We start from the raw sequence: 21,171 nt of genomic DNA, 5'->3' as shown, positions 1-21,171 counted from the left end.
GTCGACAAACATGTTTAACATTCGTAGGTGTCTGCATTTGTACACAGTGTGTGAGCATGTATTTCTGTGTTTGTGGGCATTCAGTTAAACCGCTACCATTCCTGCAAGGAACTGGAGCATAGCAGCAGCACAGAAGGTGTGCAAATGAAATCTACATTTTGGTAAATCACTTTTCACCTGTCTTAGCAAACATCAGTATATCACTTGCAAATGTGTTAATACATGCCTAAAAATAGTCCTCAACAAATGCATGATTTACACTAGAGTGCCCTGCTGTTTTAGGAAATTACTGAGTTTTGAAAAGCAGCTCTAGACCTACCTGTTTTGACTTCCCTTTTACTCTTGCATTGTGTCTACTACTTTGTCTTTTATTGTCATTTTATTGTTTTAGCAAAGCACAATTTAAATAATGCTATATAAATAATGCTATATACATATATTTAAATAATTAATTATTACTTCTATGTTTGTGAATGAACCCTTACCTGACAGTTACACTGGGGTCATGTGTGACTCCACAGGTCATAATGGCTTTAGTTCCTTTGATAACACTCTGGTCCTGTGGGGGGGTGGTAATCCGGGTGCGAGCTGTGGTGAAAAAGAAGACCGTGAGAGAGAGATGAGGAAAATAAGGGAGGAGAAAACAGCCTACAAAATGTCCTTCCTGAGAAGAACAATAGTAGAAAAAACATGACAAACACATCTCAGAAAACTCATTTCATTTGAAATGGCATGCTGGTGTTTTGTATTTTGTTTCTTGATGTCTTGCAGAAAACACCTTGATGATAACTCCAAACTTCCAAAGAAGAGTGCTTTTGTATCTGACGGAATTGAGTGTGACTTTATTGTTATACGGTGCTGCCTCGTTTCCCAACCTCTGCCAAACAGAAATGCCTTAAAAAAAAATAGGAATGAATGTGAAGGATTGCTTGGGCATTTACAACACACAACATCAGGTATGTGTGTTTTTAAAAGGATATGAAGAATGTTCGATGTCCATCTAACCCTGCACACTCACCCCAGACCACAAGGTCTGCGGATGCCTCATCGATGCCCCTGGAGTTGCTCGCCATGCAAGTGTAGGTCCCAGCATCTGAGATGTGTGAGGGGGAGATGAGCAGGCTGCCTGACTCTAGCAGGGTGAACCTGGGCAGCTGGACTGAACCACTGGCCAACACACGCTCACCTTAAGTGTACAAAGAGGCAGAAACAGAAGAGAAAGCAGATCCATAAATAGAGAAAAAGCTAGACAGAGTGGAAGCGGAGAGAAAAAAATCAGGCATTCAGAGACAGAATAGGATAGTACCGGGATCATAAGGAAAAACAAGGATAGTGTTTTCCTGCACTGCCATTGAGATCTAAATATGAAAAGCCTGGTGCAGATTAAATCCTGGTAAAGGAATCTAATCAGGCTTTATTTGTTAAGCTATGGCAAACTATGATCCCATGCGTAATAGATAACAGACATCATAATCCCTGGGTGTGTGTGCATGTGTGCAATAGAGACCTTTCTGCCAGGTGATAGCAGGTCTTGGAGCTCCAGAGGTCTCGCAGTGCAGGATGACTGACATGCCGTCGATCACAGTGCTGTCAGAGGGTCCGGCTGTGATATTCGGGGCAATGCCTGAGGGGAGACACACAAACAGAATAAAGAGAGAGCTCAGTACAGTAAAGAGAGAAGGTAAGAGGGCTATAGCGGTGAGAGAATAACTGTGTGTGGCAAAACCCATCTTCAAACATAATTTTTGTACGCACCAGCCTGCTGCATCTCAATGTTTAGTCTATGCTTTGTCCCACTGATTCTTTGTGGATTGACACAGCCTTCACCTTGGTACCACAACTGTCTGCTACCGGTCTATTTTTTGCACCCACTGAGATAGCGGATATAGAAAGAGGAGGAAGGAAAACGATTTAGGGAGAAGCATAGACAGAAAGAGAAGGCAATATGTAGATAGCTAAAATCCCCATTTGTGATATGCAATAAATCAAAGCTTTTATAGGATGACAGATAACTGTATCACTCCTCAGAGAAAAGGGGGAATAGGGAGTTTGTCATAGGAGCATTGCTGATCTCTTGTCACAGGGAGTAGAATAGAAGAAGCGAGGACATGAATGTGTGGAAAAAAGGAGAGACTGTTTTGGGGAGAGGAAGAGAGGGAGATAGCAAGAGAGAATATAATGAATTCTGATAATGTGGTGCAGCGTGGAGTGAAGGCAGCAGGAGCTGAGACAAAGTGAGCAGGAGCTGAGACAAAGTGAAGAAAATTAGATGTCAGAAACTTGACAAACAGATGCACAGCGAGAGTAAAATTACCAGTGATTTTCAAATATCCAGCAGAGCCACATGCTCAGTTCACAGCGATTCAGGTGACAAGAGTTAGGCAGGAAACGTGGTATTATGGTTGAATCGTTTTTTGCAGTAACGTAAACTTAATCAGTGTATGCCTAATTATCAGTTTATATAAGTAAGCGCCGCGATTTACAACACAGTTCTAAATTACAGAGAAAAAGCAAACATGTCTTATATATTTCTGATATACTAAAACGTGGAATTTTGTTCCTGCACAATTATCACCAACATATAAGCGTATGCAGATGCGGCAGCCAGCAGCTCTCTTAAACTTTTCTACACTTTTGTTTCAATTTGTTATTTTTTTCGCCTTTATTACTGAAACACATACGATTATGATTACTTATGATTAGGAAATACACTCATCAACATTGTAAAAGGAAGTGCAGACATCAGTCTGAGTGCAGTGGACATGAGATGATCACTGCTCATGGCATCTCCCATCCAGACAACCAGACCAGTCGGACCAAACGTCACCACAGTCGGTGTGACCAAACTAGGAAGAAAGGAAAGCGAGCAGGGAACCAACAGTGAAAGCAGCCAAAGTGTGGACAGATGAGGCTACAGCACCTCTGCGGTACTGTTTTGAGTGCACGGATTGGCACATGTTCATTTTATGCTCGTTTTGATCTCCTCAACAAAGAGTCAGCTTTAAAGTCTACTCCCCCTCCAGAGGACCGGCCTCTGTCAGTATCCTCAGCAGTTATGAGAAGAGTCCTGCTGAGAGTAACTATGAAGAAAGCTGTTTGGCCTGTACTGAAAACATATGCCAATCAACTAGTTGATATTATTACTGACATTTCTAACATATCACTGTCACAAGAGAGTGTGCCCACCTGCTTCAAGACAGCCACGATCACCCCTGTACCAAAAGAGTCTGCAGCATCTAGTCTGAACGACTACCCCCCATTCTGATGAAGTGCTTTAAGAAACTGGTTCTGCAGCACATAAAGAACATCCCAGCCAGCCTGGACCCTCACAAGTTTGCTTTCAAAACCAACAGATCCACAGAGGATGCCATCTCCACTGCCCTCCACTCCGTATTCATACACCTCGGGAAAAACAACACCTATGTGTTTGTGAATTATTTCTTGGTATTTAACACAATCTTCCCCATCAAACTGGTTGGGAAACTTAGCACTCTCAGCATCAGGACCACACTCTGCAACTGGATATTGGACTTCACCTCGCAAACCTCACAAACATACTCTAGACATTTGGGATTAGCGGTCACACCTTCACTTTAGTGCTCAACACTGGAGCCCCCCAGGGCTGTGTGCTTAGCCACCTCCTGTTCACGCTATACACCCACGGCTACAACCCCAGACATGCAGAGAACAATGTTGTGAAGTTTTCAGATGACACCACCATCATTGGCTGGATTTCAAACAACGATGAGACTTCATATTGGAAAAAAATCCATAATCTTGTTGATTGATGCACAACCTGCTGTTCCATGTTGGCAAAAACACAGAGCTGAGTGTTGATTTTAGGAAAAAGTACACAAAGACACACACTCTTGTCTACATTAGTGGAGCTGAGGTGGCGCAGGTGAACAGCTTTAGGTTCCTGGGAATTGGCATCACAAAGAACTTGTCATGGTCTTCTCACATCTCACAACAAGCTGGTGATGAAAGCTCAGAACCGGCTGTATTCCATAAGGAAACATAAGGAGGCAACATTTCCGTGCCAAGTTCTTGCTAACTTTTACAGAGGAGCAATAGATAGCACCCTCTTGGTACCAATCTACCGAGCATATAGGTGATATCAGTGAGGTAAGGTGCCTGCCCTGAGCCCAAAGGATAAGACCGTACTAAAACCAAAGTATTAGTACTAGATGAAAAGTTACCAACTTTCTACCATTCCATTTAAAGCACTAAATTGCTCCTATTCCTCTCCGTACTTCCAGGTGGGAATTGCTTTCCATTTATGTAAAGCAATTACACCTGATCTTTTCTAAATCTGACAAGGGCCTTGAGAGAGCTGTGTAAAGATTTAAAAGTATTTTGTGAAAAAAAGAGAATTCTGTGTTTTAACAAAACACATTGTATTTTAATAACAGTAGTTATCTGTGAAAAAAAATTGTTTCCTGAAGAGCTGCTGGAGCACTCACTTGTAACAGCAAGGTATGTGTTGGTCTGAACTTCTCCTGCCAAATTTCTGGCAAAACACTGGAACATCCCAGTGTCATCAGGCAGGAGACCGTTGACCTGCAGGCTGCCTCCCACCAGCACCCTGTATCTTGGCGTCTTCACTGGGTCGATGGGCAAAGCATCCTTGTACCATACAATGTCTGGCTGGGGCACTCCTGCAGAGGGTCAGTGAGGGTGGGGTTTATAGACAGCAAGTCATGCTTCCCTTTTCAGTGCATTTTTTCAGTATAATTTAAAAGTGTTTAATCAATTAATTATTGTTCAACAATTGTTAAACATTTCTGAGTATTCCGAAGGGGATTAAGATCTGACATTCTTGTACTAAAATGCACGCATATTTATACAGACACACCTGCACATGCACCGAACACCCACACACACACAGCTCACCTCGTGCCTGACATGGAATGTCCACCACCTTCTCCATTTCAGCTGTGATGTGTTTCTCTGGTTCCTTAATAAACTGCGGTGGTTCTGACAGTGTGAAAAGGAAATACTGGATAACAAACTGATAAAATAATCACAGCTCACAGGTCAAGTACTGTACATTAATGACACTTTGTGAGATCTTAAAAAAAATAATCGACACTGCCAATAATTTATAACACTAGAGTATAATCATATGTTTTGCTTTAAATTGTATTTCTCATGGGGGCAAACTACTTGTAGCGTGTGGAAATAATGTGATTATACAGTGATTAAATAAATCAGTCATTTGTATTCTGTAATGGTTTTAAATGTATCCTTCAAACTTATAGGGAGAAGGTAAGGCTCAGTTAGCAGTATCAAGGGACATGTTCATCACACCATGTCCTTTGAATCACATCACAACTTCGAAAACATCAAAGTGTTTCAGTGGGATGAAATGAAAGTGACTCAAGCAATGTTATATTAAACAGTTTCTTGAGGCCAACCATTATCTTTCTCCTTTTTAAATCAATAACACTTTCCCCTGTATGCTTCATGGCTTCACAGCTATACCTTTGCTAGATTCACATATTGAGAGTATTAATATGTATCAGTTTCATACCAGCTCTTTTGTTTGAACTTGCAACCTCAAAATGTTAAGTTTAGTGCCACACAGTTTCCTGATATATGTAGCTAAATGCAAGAACTGTTGCAAGAATTTATTAGGTTGCTATGCTGATTTGAAAGCACATAAAGAAATTATGCATTGAGATGGATAAAATAATATTCCCTTTACCTTGTGCATAATGAAAAGTTCTAATAAAAAGTCTGAAAATGAAAACACAGACATTAAGGACATGTGCTCCAAATCTCTAATTCAAAGAATCAAAACACATACTATACAAAAGACAAAAGCAAAAAGACTGAGTTGAGTGTTGCAAATATCAAAACTAGTGCTGGGCAATATTTAAAATTTTTAATCGCCACCTCTTAACACTCCAATGGTCCGCCTACGGGCCGTCAGGTCCTGGCGGCAGCTTTCGGTATGTGCACACTGCTGCTGCATCGTTTCGTATTTGCCAGCAGACATGGTTTGTATGTCATTATAACCGTAATAACCCAGACTTTAATGTAAACAACTATGATAGCTTGTATTCAAATTAGCCGCTGAACTCGGAGCAGTTTTAGAAAAAATAGAGACATACACTTAGGTAAACCAGTGTAAAATAGTAATTTTTCATGGTATTGGCATGAAATTTAAACTTGGTAAGGCTTTATGCTGTGGCCCTATAGTATTTTCCAGATAATAAGTCCCAGCTATAGTTTTCTGAATGTAGGCTATTTGTTAGCAAGAATTTTCAAGCGGGAAATGAAAAATATATTACTTTTAGTGTTTAAACTTATATTAATCAATTCCAGTAGCACTTAAAGTCATTCTTCCAGAATCTACTTCTGTTTAGTAAATAGCCTATTTATCAGGACTTCAACAGGAGGGAATTCAGTGGGGTGGTTATGGCACCGATAAGATGCTTGACTTTGGTGTGGGAGACCTGGGTTCGATTCCCACTGTGAGACATCCACCATTGTGTCCCTGAGCAAGACACCCTAATTGCTCCAGAGGCGTGCGACCTCTGACATGTATAGCAATTGTAAGTCGCTTTGGATGAAAGCGTCAGCTAAAATGAATAAATGTAAATGAATTCACATGGCAGAGCATTCCCGCAAAACTAGATGAAGGCCTATCAGGTAAAGTTATGTATATAGCCTAATTTTTACTGAAGTTAGCAGGCTACAGCTGTGTGCACAGAAGCCTTTGCCATGGTTAGAGCGCCTGCCGTTTACTTCAACCCCGCGGGGCCAAGCGACTACGTTGCGATTTTAAGAACGTTTCTAAGATCGACATCTTCCCCAATATTAATCAGCATTCAGTGTGTAGCTGTCCACTTCCCGCTGGCATTTAATTTAATTGTTCGCTTGTCTTGCTTTTGTTTATCTACTTCTCCCACACGCCGCATCCAATGTAGTCTGCTGAAGCCTCCCTCCACTGCTTGTTTGGGTGGGTGATTTGCAGGCTGATCAACATCCCACCCCTTCCGTGACTCATGGTTCGACTTGTACGTGCGGGCCTTTTCACAGCCAGTGAGCAACGGACTTTCACAACAATAATGATAATAATACAAACTGCATTAACGTGAGATAAAATAATTGTCGGTGCTAATTAGTAATTAATGCGATAACGCGAGAATAACGGCTAACTTGCCCAGCCCTAATCATAACCTATTTTGGAGATGGGCTTGGAGCACATTTCCTTAATGTTTGTGCTTTCACTCTTGCATGTGTTTTTGTCCTCGGGGACCACTTCAAAAAAAAAAAAAAAAAGTACTCAAATAGCGCTTGCAATGCGGTCGCTGATTAAACCTCAGCAGTGTCTGTGGTGTTGAAATTTAAATACTAAAGTAGAGTAAAAGGAAGATACAGGTTAAGGCAATATGTCAATCAGTCCTGCTACACGTTCTAAGTGATAATACAAGTAGAACATGCACACTCATTTCAGCTAATAATTCTTACCTAGTACATGCAGATAAGCCCCAGCACTGACTGAGGGCACACTGCTGCTGCGGAGAATGGCCTCACACTCGTAGTAGCCGGCATCGCTCACCACAGGACTCAGGATGGTCAGCCTGCGGTTGAAGTCGCTCAAGCCACTGGTCACCAACACACCATTTTTACGCCACGATATACTCAGCTTGATAAGAGGCCTGTGGAGTGAAAAACAGAGTTTGAGATGTGTTCTAATTTTAACTGTCCCCATGAGAATTTATTATGTTGTGAGTGATGATAAAATTATTGTGGTTATGCAACAGTGGTCCAAAGTTTATTTCACTCACAATGTGACACACATCCATTACTCTGTTTAATCTGCTGGAACATTGGGCATTGACATCTTAAACACATCTGTTTATGGACTGAGATGTTACCAACTGTTTTCAATTCAAACTGACTATTTCAAGAATCAAGGGATGTCATTAGCGGAGCAGTCTGCTTCATTACTACATATTCCAAGATACAAGAACACTTGTGTCCACAGAGACTTGCAAAACAAGAGAGACTATATTGAGTCAAGTACAATAATCATTCAACACAAATTTAAAATGTTACTTATTATGCAAAGAAATAAACAGAAATATTTGTGCTGTGTGGTGTATTTTTTTCTTTTCATGGTACAAAGGGCACAAAAAATGTATGTATAAATTACAAACAAACTAGTATCAGCAATTGCTATTTTATAATTTCCAGTTGGAACATCTCTGTACTCATCTCAAGTATATACACAGTGGGTTAAAGGATCATTTCACCCAAATGACAAAAAACAAACAACACATATTACAAGTCATATATAGCCCTTCAGACAGTTTAAGTTTTATTTGCCCAGATCGTGTGACATCTGTCTCTTACCTAATAAACAGCAAGGGTGCTCACAGCAATAAAAAAAAAAAAAAAGATCTTAACAGTTTCACTGGAACTACATTTTTACTGAAAATAGTCCCTATGAAATTTCTTGTTCTTGATTATCCTCAATGATTTGACCCTTTAACAAACTGATCTATGACCCTGCAGTGCAACAATGTTTACCTGGCGTTTGCCACACACTCCATTGTGACCTCTGAGGTGCCAGTAACCACACTAGTGTTCCTGGGAGGGATGATGATGGTGGGGGCAATGGGGTCTGCTGGACCTCCAACATCTAGACATACAGACAGACAGGTCGCCACACACACACACACCAACAAAAACACAACATACATGGAGAAGTTAAGCAGAGGGCAATTATCTTGACAGATAAATAGAACTAGATATCTTCACTGGAGGCAGAATGTTGTGAGCCTGCTCACAGATCTAGTGAGTTTCTCTAGACAGTGGTGTCCTATACATTTCACTTCCACCCAGTGCACTTTGTGGTTGCTCATCGGTGTGACATATTGAAACTGACCACTGCACAAACTATATCTGAGTTCTGACAGAGAGATGGGACAAATAGGATGAGACAGTGCACTGATTGTGTATAATAAGATGTCTGCTGTAGAACCAGAAACAGGGATAGAAAAATACTGCCTGACAAACATGAAGCTGAAGGGGTGAATAGGCTTGTGTGTGTGTGTGTGTGTGTGTGTGTGTGTGTGTGTGTGTGTGTGTGTGTATATTGTAAGCATCAGAGACAGACAGCCCATGGCAGTGATAGCATAGTGTGCGTGTGCTGCTTGAGAAGTGTCATGTCTGTGATAAACTCGCACTGATCCGTCAATCCCATCAAGCCCTGGGAGTGTGCTTGTGGCGGCACATGTCAGATGTAGCTACAGGGGCTGTCTCAATCTTACCAATCTTGGCCATTAGATGCCGTGTGCAGGCCATGTGTGCACCCATAAACACACACACACAAACTTAAACAACACCAAGGTTTGACTGCCAGTCACCGGGAAAACACTGCTGCATATTTTAATTGGACCAACCTGCTGTAAGTTCCAAGTTTCTTAGTATGAGACGTGCACTTAGAGGAGTAGTTCAGCATTTTGGGGAATATACTTATTTGCTGTCTTTTAAAGAGTAAGATCAAAAGATTAATATCAATCTCATGTGGTAAATATGGACCTGGGGACATGGTTAGCCTAGCCAGCCAGGTCTGTGTAAATTGATAAAAGAATAATACCAACAACTCTTAAGATTTTTTTATTGTCACAATAAGGCCGCTTTACAGGAGTTAAGCTTATTTTTTTCTTTTGGACCTAGTCAGGCTAGCTGTTTACCTCTGTCTCTAGTCTATGCTAAACTAAGCTAAACATGTACTGACCCAAGCTACGTATTCAATGCACAGAAGGAATATCAATCCCATGATTTTACTCAAATGAGTTTATGTCCCAAAATGTTGAAGTATTTAAAAAAAAAATCTGTTCTGTTTTGAGATTAGTAGCTAAACAATGTCACTGACAAACCAGCCTAATATTTTGGTGTTGCTGAAGTTGAGTATGTAACATGAGCAACATTAGTCTCCTCAGAGTTCTCCTTGACCTTCGCTTTCGCCAAGTCTTAGGCAAGTATTGTCTGTTGTCAGGAAAGTCCATGGGTAATGGGCATTGTCAGAGGCGTCGCTGGAACAGCTTCTGTAGCAAATATTGAGTGATACGCAGGAACTTACAGTAAAATGCAAGCACTCCCTGAAACACACAACTCTAAGTACTGGCTCTCAGCAGCCTGTACATCAATGTGTGCATGTGTGTGTTTGCATGTGCATACGTGGTGCATGTTCATCTTCACGTGTGGTCTGATTTTCTGAGACCTGCCAAGTGGAGACCTCCCATAAGGCTCTCTATCTAACCTGTGTGTGTGTGTGTCTGTGTCTGTGTCTGTGTCTGTGTGTTCTACCACTAGTATAATCAACTCTGCCTCTGTTCTCCATATGTGCCACAGGCTATTTTTGCTCCCTTGTGTTGTCAACTGTAATATCTTCCCCTCACCCTCCTCATTCACTTCCATATTGAACTCCAGTCTACCATGTCATAAGATGCTGTCTGTTAGGTTTCTCTTATATTTCACTCTGCTGAGCTGAAGCCAACTGAATTGGTTAGATTTGTGTGTATTGTATTTTTTGTTGTGGGAGCTAAGGATGCTGGTGAATATTAAGAACTACTTGGCAGCAGAACAGTCTGTCTGTGCTCCTCTCCCAGTAGCTTTCTCTTCCTGTGTGTACATCTGCAACAATGTGTAAATATGGCTACAGATACACTTTGGTGCAGTGTAATTAAATCTGATCATCTGGTCAAAAGTTGAGCTTCTTAGACATTGCACAGCAGTGGCAGGGGTATTCAAATCCTTTACTTGCGGAAAAATAGCAATACTACAATGTAAAAATACTCCATTACAAGTAAAAGTCTTGCATTCAACATTTCACTAATGAAAAAACTCAGTATGTATTAGTATGTTACACCATCATATGTTATGGCCAGATTACTTTGATAGCGGCAAAAAAATAATTATAGCGGCTGGTGCTGAAACAGATCTCAGTCAACACAGCTACTTAAAAAGTTACTCACATAATCACTTCCTTTTAAGTGATTGCAGCAGTACTTTATGTTGTGTTTAATTGAGCGCTTTTACTTTGAAAAGTTCTGAAGGAAATTCAAAAGTCTCTGGCTTGCTTGACACACTGAAAAAGCCATCAGAAAATATGAGATCGCGGTTTCCCCTGAATGAGAAAAGCAGGAATTTCCTCTGCCTGGCGATACACAACCCAGAATCCTGTGCACTACCGGGTGAGCTGATCACACACACAGTAAATGTTGGCATATAAATGGTCAATTGACGACTAATGACTTGAAAAAAATTGGGCTCGATGCCAGACTTATTTGCCGACCCCTGACAGTATGTTATATTATTTGTAGAGGTGGAATGTAACTACGTACATTTACTGAAGTACTGTACTGTAGTAGGGATTGAATGTTCATACTTGCTTTCCACTATAGATGCTGCAAGATCTTACAGTACATATATACCTGTTACCTCTCCTGGCATAATTAGTTGATTGCAGTATGTGTGTATTCAGTATGTGTTTACTCACTCTCTACTGACAAGGTGATGGGCTGGCTGGTCTTGTTCTCTCCATTCTTGTCATTTACCGCTTGGACATAGTAGCGCCCGGCATCTGGTGCCACCGTGGACAGGATAACCAGCGTGTTGTCAAGAGTGATGGCACTGAGGAGGGAACAACAAGACAAGTAGAGCACTTTTAAGAAGGTATTTTACGATATTTTGCGTACAGAAGATAATGGGGAGGAGAAATAAAGATAGGTGTAAGGAATCCAGTGAGACTGACAATTAAAAAAAACACACACACTCTTGTTTCTCTTTCAGAATCAAGTGCCTCAGAGTAAGCTCCTTAGACATAAAATATACATTTTCAGCCTTCAAAGGTAAGGCTGGACTGCCTAATTAGTGCTAAATATGTTTGAAGTTGTGTGTCCGCACTTGATCCCACGGCTGAAAAGGGCATTAAACATTTTAACATTTTAATTACACTGTTCAAGCTGCATTAGTTATATCGATTTACGATGTGTAAACAATATGTTGGTGCTGAGTGAGCAAGGTAGAAATATTGACAACCTCTCCTGTTCATACTTCTCCTTATGGTCCGTTCTGAAATATGATAGCTCTGCGTAATAATAACCCAGCACTTTTAATTGGCTATTTGTACCCCTCTGCATCCTGTGGCCTGCATTTTGGCAGCCAACCACTTTTGGCATGAAACAATTGCATCTGCCTTGTCGGCTGATGAAATGATGCCTGGATAAATGAACACTGATCCATTTTCCAGCAGGTGTCCTATAGGAGCAAATACCTGGTGTCTTGTTGTCTCTATGAAGTCCTCCCTCGTCAATGTAGCAACCAGTGAGGGAAAAACCTTCACCCCGCCACTCTGCCGCCTCATGTTACAGCCCCCTGACTATGTTTACAATCAATATTTCCTTATTATCTGTGCCTGTTCAACAATCTGGAGGTAGATAGCCCGTTCCAACTGGGTGCCTTCCCCCACATATATCTTTCCATTGGCCTTATCCCTCCATCTACAATTCTGTTCTACTTCCCCACTCTCCTTCACTCCATCCATTCCACCAGATGCTCAATGTGGTCATGTGCAGAAGCGATATTTGGTTATCTGGCCTTACAGACACACATTTGGGAATAAACTGATCTATTTATTAACAAAAAAAATGCACATTTCTTACATTTGTGACACACCTGAAGACACAGGCATGGTCACATACTTAATGTAAATACAAATCAAAAGAAAAAAAAGAAAGTCACAGGCCAATCTGGAAGCTTGGTCTTTCGTAAGAATACTAATGAGAAACAGCTCTGACCCTTCCTCTGTACTCTGTGACATTTCTGTTTTATTTTCTCACTGATGTTTTTGCAAGTTCCCAGATCTATTGGCAGAAATCTGGAAAAACAGCTACCTTAGTCATCAATAACCAACAAAGACCTACACTTGTGTGCAACAAGCACACAAGTATAGAAACTAAGACCCCTGTTGTGTAAATTTCTGCCATGTTCCTGTTTCTATTTCACAGTTGATGACCTCCTCTCTCACTCCTCCATCAATCTAACCCACTCCACTTCTCCATCCACTTGTTTCTCCACCCGAACCTCCATCTCATCAGTTGGGGATCTAAGTACCTGCTGTGCCTTATCAAGGAAGCAGGAGAGCTGATGAGAAACTGAGACAGAGGGAAAGAAAATGCTCACAAGCACATACAAAAAATATATACAGGCGTACACAAACCTTCCAAACCAGTACTGTAGCTCCACAGAGGCATGCAGGAAAAGCATTTTACAAAGCACAGACAGTAATATGATGTGTATGATGCATATAGCAACCTCTGGTGTTACAGTATGATGACTTATGAGACTGATCTCCAGACAGATTGATTGTCAAATATCTCAAAAGCAGCACCAGTCAGTGGGCTCATTTGGGATTCTCCGTACATACTGAGACTGAAAACAGTCTTCCTAAAGGGGCTGGCAGGCCTCAATGGCTGCAGCTTATGATCTGTGGTAAATATTTAATGCTAGCTCGCTGGAGCGGTGACATCCTGGACGCACAGCCATGAATTATGGATCCCTTCAGGGATGTGGGCAGAACGGAAGTGTCCAAAGCGCTGACTGAATCCCCGGTGACTTCGCAGGATCTTTCTAAAACGGGGACACAATCCAGGGCTTAACTTCTTTACCTGTCATTTAAGAAACCCTTGAAGATGAAAATACAGGGTAGTTCTGCTAAGTTAAAGGATGCAGTGCGTTATATGACCTGGAGGAGACAGCCTTTTCTCTCTGTGATAATGTCAAGTATTATATGAGGTGATCTTACAGGCTCTAGGTCTTTTTTTTCTCAATTTCCTTTCCCTCTGAACACCACTAACTAATAAGTTTTAACTAATAAAGTGGAAACTACTTAGCTATAGTGATCACCTTATCTGTCCGGGTCAAACTGATCAGTAAGCGGTTGATTCCTTTTTCTTTATTTGTTTTGCAGATTACCATCTAATTGACATTTTTATACATTAATATAATATACAGTAATGAAACAGACAGCCTCTCTATTTACTGATTTAAATGTGGAACTCTAATGTCTGATTTGTCATGGTGAAAGCATTACACTCCACTCACGTAACATTTCTGCTGCTGTGAGAGAGCGGGTACAATAATTACACACTGTAAAAGTCCCAAAACGCCAGCGGAGCAGGAACGGGAGGGCAAAATCACTCACTGAGCCACGGCAATGTGAGTACAGTATAGGAACGCACACACAAACTGAAGCTGATGATACACAGGGCAACTTTTTTAGCAATGTTGCTGGGCAATCTTGTTGGTGGCAAGTCCGACTATGTTTTGAACGGATAGCAGTGGTGCGGGGAGGGTGGCAGAGTGGCAGGAGAAGGGGATTACGGTAGCAGTCTTTACTCATTATCACTGACAGCAACATTGCCCAGCACCATTGCTCTAAAGGTTGCTCCGTGTATCATCAGCTTAACACACAGTGAACTTACGTTGGGAGAGCAGGTGGGGACGGTTTTTATGCACTGAGGTAGTCCCAAAATCATGTACAAAAAAGTTAGAGGAGAGCCAAAGCATATGACTGCTTGCAAACTGTAAGCGGACTACTTAATTACTATAAGCAAATTACTTCAACAGCATTTGTATCAGCATTTGTCAAGCTTTTAGATCGATGTACGCAGTTGATCACTATAAGAAGTTTGCACTGTATTTCACCATATTCCACAGCAAATCGTGATTTCATCAATGTAAGTGGAAGCAGGAAGCAATCTTTCCCCCGGCTAGTTGATTTTAATGTGCTCCCCTGCTAAGCATTCTCTCTCCTCTGCCTTTAATCAGGGGTGCTGCAGTGGGGGCCAAACAAAACTTTGTAACACAGCGTATTCAGCAGATCTAACTGCTCCCCGTGCTCGCCGGGCCTCAGGGATCAAAGACCACATGATGCAGGAAGAAATTAAAAGTAAGCCAATTACCCTGAATGTTTTTACATAAATATCAAGGGAGCAGGATGAGGGAGATAACAATTTAGTGAAAAGAGGTAATGAAATTGTTCTTTTTTTGACCAGCTTCCTGGAGTAATATCTTGTTTTAGCATGTTGCTTATTTTCTATCTATCTCATTCTCTGTCTGAATGCATTTTGGTCATCCTTATTCAACTCCCCAGTCCCCCAGTGGTGTGTGAGCAGCTGTCTGAGGATTGCTTGTAATGATGGCACGTATCCGGCATGGTGCGGGGATTTATCAAGCCACAGAGCTGAGAAATTTGGACAAATCAGATATGTGTGAACATGCCTCGGTCTGAGTCTGGTTTTTATGTTCATTCCTGCATCTTTGAATGCTTTCTCTCTTTATTCCCACTCAATTTCCTCTTCCATTATTATTCTCCAGAAAGAGCCGCAGTCCACAAGACAGCCTGGCAGGCTGGACAGCTGCTCAGAAACACTGTGGCCAAGTGCGCAGCTTTATGTGCAACCCCAGCTTTTCTTCGCACCAAAAAGCAGTATTTGTATCATATGCAGTTACTTTCTTGTGGAGGAATTCATTTATGTTTATCATCAAGGGGCACTTTCCGATGACTGCCAGTCTTATAATGATTCTGTAGCAATTTAATCAATAATGATAATGAGGATTTATGTTTGATTGAAATAGAAAGATGTTGTGAATGTTTCATTTGCCACTTGCAGCTTCCCTTCTCTAATTTTCATTAGTACTAATAAATTACATTACAAGGAAATTTTATAAACAATGATTCAGGGTTGCTCTCTTTAATTAAGAGCACACCGTCCCTGGACTCTGTGTTTTGAACAAGTAGCTTAAGAGCATATCTTTGTATCTAGTTCAACCACTCTCTTTGTCAATCTGTGTGCATATCTTATCGCGTAGTTAATCCAATACTGACACAGTGTGACAGAGCTGTGCCTGTTCTATCACACACACACACACATACACACACGCACTCTCTGGGGTGTTCTGGCATCTGTCGTGGCTGTCCCTCTCCACTGGGCCGTGAGAGGCCTAACCTCGCTCCACAGCCTCAGACCTCCATTACATGCAGACAAATGGCCCCGGTCGGCTGATGGCCTCCCCAAGGAGAGAGAGAGGGGTTGACAGGATCAAGCAGCTCACATGGCTGGCTAAGGTATGAGTCAAACTATTGCCAGTAGACAGATGAAGGCAAAAGAAAGCTAGAGAGAGAAAGCAGAGTGAGAGCAAGCAGGCTGCATGCCCTAGTGCTCAATAGAGCTGTGATGAAAAAGCCACGGCTCTTGGGGATGGAGGGATGAAGGAGTGAGAGAGTTGAGAGGAGGTAAGGGAGTGTTGCTCATGAAAACAGCCACTTGTTTTCTCACTGGGGGCATGAACTAGAGATTTGTGGCTCACTGTTCAGTTTCTGCTTCCCTGTTGCTCACAGTTGGTTGAGTGTTCAGAAAACCAGCCTCAGTGGGAAAAAAGGATGTCCCAAATAAAGGTCAAATAGGTCAAAATATGCCCAACTGCTCATCAGTGGTAATATAATATTTGCCTAAAAACAATATAATCTAAAATCAAAAAGGTTCTAGCTGCTTGAATCTGAAGATTAGCTAATTTTATCTATCATTGTATATTGAATATATTTGGGTTTTGGACTGTAGGTCAGACAAAACAAGCATTCTGAAAACCTGTTCTTGGGCTCTGGGAAACAGTAAAAATAGTAAATAAATACTAAATAATCAACAAATGAATCAATGATAAAAAAAACATACAGTAGCTCTATAAACACACATTCATTCATTCATGCATCCATGTGCATACTAATGTGCTGTTCTCTGTTATTAAAGCTGTTTCTCCTTGACATCCCATCCCTTTTGACCTGCAGCTTGTTGGGTTCATGCCTAATGCTAGGCAGTTGGTCATAGGGAAATACAGTGGAAGGGTTTGGCTATTTACTGGCCCTTGTGAATAATGGGGAATCTATAGGTGACTGACAGGACCCGAGCATCACAGGCAGGGGCCATTAATTGATCAGTAGCTACAGCAGATTACTCAAGGGAATTGCAATGTGTGTGTGTGCCAGGGATGTCCTCCCACTGACTCCTCCAGGTCAGGCTCCTCTGTGTTCTGTCTTAACAGACACCTCTACAAGGTAGTTTTCAGTGTAATGCAGATAAATCCATGCCCAAGTATCAATGGAAATTTTCTGGGAGAGAAAATCAGGTAGCAGGTAGTAAGTTGTTGTCAGAGGTGAAATAGTGAGAGGACAGGCTACATTCAGGCTATATCCAGAGGCAGACTCACCTTCTAGCCAGCAGCCCTAAGATTCCTGGCACTGTGTTTACTGAAGGAGCGTCTGATTATACACCACATTAAGTCTCCAAAATAACACAACAAATCACGCTAGCTGAATGGAAAAGACCCTGCCAAATGCATTCCCATTCAATAAGGGAAGAATAATGACTGCTGGTGCTAAATAAGTTCTTTTTCTCCTTGCTCTACATCACAACACAACAAAGACATGAGGACACAGGCTGAACCAGTTCACTGCAGGGAAGCAAGACCAATGCCTAGCTTTACATTTCAACATCGAGTCAAACAAGGCCACATTTTCTTGACAGTAAACAAGAGGAACACAGCAAAGACCATCAGAGAGAAAAACTACAATAAGTGAATGCACAAGTTTATGGGTGTGCTGTGGGAGACAGCACAGGAGTCTTTGCCTACGCCAAGAACAACAGCTGCAGAGGCCACATGGCAAAGAGAGTGCAGACACAGTGCCACAGTGAGACGCTGCCTTGCCAGGGGGAAACTGGCAGCATGGAAGCAAAATGCAGTCTTCTCTAAGTTCCTGTGGGATTCCTTTACATATCCAGGGCGTGGTGTGTTGCATTAACACTATATAATATAAATTGTAAAATAAATGAGTCCAACTGTATGATGCACTTTAAACCAACTCCCAGCATGTTGACGGTGGTACACCAAACAAATCACAATGTCAATGTGAATACAGTTAGATAAGATGTTGTTAAATACAACAACCTGCAGAGAATATACATTGTATTAGCTGTTCGTTAGATTGGTTGAGTTAGGTGATTACCACCGTTATTCTGGGTCTGGCTGTTATCCCCTCACCTCTATTTCCTCTCTCCTCTATTACTGAGGTGTGATTAAGCAGAGAAGAGAAAGAAAAAGCAAGACAAACCCCTAGAGAGCCTGCAAATTAAAGTTATGACACCTGAGGAGGGATAGCAGGAGCAGGGGACAGTGAGGGTAGATACAAAAAAAGGAGGAAAAAGCACAGAGTAAGAAGGAGATATTGTAAATAAAAGAGAAAATGGTCAGCGTTGTTGTGGTCCATGGCATAATTTTTTCAATTTTCTTTCCCCCTTTACTGCTATTCTACATTGTAACTGCATATATCTTGCAGCTGGAACTACCAGTCTCAATGACTATAACAATTATACATAGAAGCACAGTGTTTAGAGAAACCTCACAGCTGGACTGACTCCGGAAAGAACAAGTCCTTGGAAAGAGCCTTCATCAGGGTAACATTTGCGGTTTGGTGCAGAACTCTCTCTTTGGCGCTCTCTCAGTCTCCCCCACTAGTGAGACTTTGATGCCTCTACAGAGTCAACGCTAGTGGCAAGCATCAAATTCAATTAAATGATTTTCAATAAAAAAGGCTGCCTGTTATCAACAGTGCTCATTTGCACACAGCGACCTTGGTAGTGCATGCAGAATTAGCATTCTCAGAGCTAGAGGGTAGGAAGCAAGGATGAAGACAAGTACACACAGTAGGTGGCTGATAATGGAGACAAAAGGAGTGAGAGGGAGAGAGGAGAGGGAGAGACATAGAAAGAAGAAATGAGACAACGAGAGCGGAGAAATATGAAACTAATAAAGACTTGAAAGAGTGTGTGAAATATTTGATGAATTCTTCTCACCAAAACTGTCGACGATGTGTGATAATTCATGAAACTTTCATAACAGTATCCCTTCAAATACCAACTTGCAGGACCCTTAATACACACACAGAGCTCAACATGTCACTGTTGTTTGACCTTTTTTCTTAACGACTTCTCCAAAGTAATCCAGATTTCCACAAGACGAAACAAAATCGAAGCGAGCAGCCTATCCACGGCCATCCACAGCCTTCAGCTTCACAGCCAGTCTGGGCACTTGTCTCATTGTCATTCTAGGTCAGGGTATGATTACTGATGATGAGGAGTTGATAAGAAAGATTCACTCTAACCAAGGGCAAGGTCACCTCCCACTGCGTAGAAATGCAGATGTGATGAGATGGGGATAAGTGCCTTTCTAACACACACATGGTACAGGTACACACCCACATAGTATTTCCACACAGAACCAGCAACACAGAGTTGTGTGTAGAAAAAAACCCTGTACACATGCTCTATCAAAAAAGCTGATCATTAAAAGAGAAAGAGAAGCACCATCACCTTGATTGAAGATGTACAGGATAGAGGGAACTATAATATGAATATGGCTACTGTGAAAAAAGTGTGATATTCTTGGAGACAATTCAGACTATTCTTAAATGAGGAGCTCCACCAGTGCTCTGCTCCAGGCTAGCAGCTCAAGGCTACATTAGACAGTACTAGCAAATGAGCCTTCTTGGTTAAGTTGCATTGTGAATAATGTAGGTGCCAGGTTTTGGGAAGTAAGATATGTATAATCGTGAATCTGACAATGTTACAGGATTGCAATGCTAAATTGGTGGAGTATTGTTTTAATAATATATAAGCCTGAATATATCAATATAATTTGTGTCCATTGCGTCTATAATTGGAGCACACAGGAACAAGTACCAAAATTGGCCATTGCTCCTGTCTTGGAGTGCAACTCTTTCCCAATCCACCTTTCCATTTACACACTTCCATTTTAAATGAACAGAATGGGAAAACAAAACAACATCTCCAGCGGTTGCTAGCATCATCAGGTGCTGATGGCGCCTGAAAAAACACTGCCGCTGCTGGCTGGCAAACATTGATAAGTGGCCTCAGAAAGACATAGCCTGCCACTTTGAAACCAAAATTAAGAGAAACAGAGACATAGATAAGCTGAAATAAAAACGATTGGTTTAGGTTTTCTTTTCAAATAAAAATAAGGAATAAAGGAATGATTTCATTTCACACAGTGCCAAAACTGCTTTGGTCTTGGGCCTTGTTGTACAGGAGAAATTCAAACCCCCCTTTAGCACAAAATGCAAGATGAATGACAAACGACAGGTAGGTCAAAGATCCGCAGCAACAAACAAGGCACCAAAAGGTATTCACGGGATCAAACACAAATACAAAGTGAAGCACAAAAAAGACCCCATGGGAACAAAAACAAGTAAAACAAAAAAAAAATAAAAGGACTTACATGCGACTGCTGGGTGGAATCTTGCGCCCATCTCTAAACCAGGTGACTTGTGGCTGGGGGAAGCTGCGAATGCGCGGCGCTGGGATAACGGCACCCTCTCCCTGAGAGACTGACTGGGTGCGTTCACCTTCCTCAAAACTGCCCATAACTACAGGAAAACAAACAAACAATAGAGCACAATAACACAGAAGAGTTAGAAAGGAAAAAGGTACCTAAAATCACAGGCACAAATTTCCCTTTCTTTCTTGAATCTGACTTTTGGTGCCCACAGAGCATTTGCCATCTGATTTCTGTACTGAAATGTTACATCGAGCCACTTTGATGGACAGAGCAGTGTTGTTGCCATGGTTTCCACAGTACATCAAGAAAGGCTAGAAGGAACCAAGATGTAATGACTCACAGAGGGACACAGAAGGGGCACTAAATTGACTCATATTCATATTGCGTATCCTCCTGTGCGGATACATCGAGGGCAATCAATCTTGATCACACTCTAAACGCGTGCATTACTCAACATAGTAGATGACCAGTGCTGCCGTTATTCTATTATCTCCAAATACATTTCATTTGTTACAGCGGTTTTATTCCTCCCCTGCTTCATTATATCTTAAAAGCTGACAAAAATACTGCGCTAATATTCCTGCTCCATGCTCTGCCCATTTGTAAGTGAGATCTATGGGCAGGTTTGGAATTTTTGATGGATTTCACGTCAATCAGCCCTAACTTCAATTGTTGTTTTGATCTCAGCTGTGCAATTTTCTGCAATCATATTGGCTGATACTGACTGTAAACCTTTAT

At 41.5% G+C, this 21,171-nt stretch overlaps 1 protein-coding gene across 4 annotated transcripts in view; it reads right to left on the bottom strand.

Annotated features, from left to right (window-relative positions):
* Positions 1–21,171, bottom strand: part of sdk2b (sidekick cell adhesion molecule 2b) — a 272,687-nt gene that overhangs the window by 38,801 nt on the left and 212,715 nt on the right. For all 4 annotated transcript variants that reach the window (XM_038735898.1, XM_038735900.1, XM_038735899.1 and 1 more), the window contains exons 4-12: positions 20,374–20,521; positions 11,522–11,655; positions 8,545–8,656; positions 7,480–7,670; positions 4,894–4,977; positions 4,464–4,658; positions 1,508–1,624; positions 1,019–1,186; positions 486–588 (exon numbers count right to left, since the gene is read on the bottom strand). In XM_038735898.1, the coding sequence (XP_038591826.1) occupies positions 486–588; positions 1,019–1,186; positions 1,508–1,624; positions 4,464–4,658; positions 4,894–4,977; positions 7,480–7,670; positions 8,545–8,656; positions 11,522–11,655; positions 20,374–20,521 (1,252 nt within the window). The remainder of the gene's footprint in view (positions 1–485; positions 589–1,018; positions 1,187–1,507; positions 1,625–4,463; positions 4,659–4,893; positions 4,978–7,479; positions 7,671–8,544; positions 8,657–11,521; positions 11,656–20,373; positions 20,522–21,171) is intronic.

Source organism: Micropterus salmoides, unplaced genomic scaffold (genome assembly GCF_014851395.1).
Source record: "Micropterus salmoides isolate LMB-PRFRI ecotype aquatic unplaced genomic scaffold, ASM1485139v1 Ms_hic_scaffold_21, whole genome shotgun sequence".
NCBI classification, from domain to species: domain Eukaryota; kingdom Metazoa; phylum Chordata; class Actinopteri; order Centrarchiformes; family Centrarchidae; genus Micropterus; species Micropterus salmoides.
This window is presented reverse-complemented; position numbering and strand designations above follow the sequence as displayed.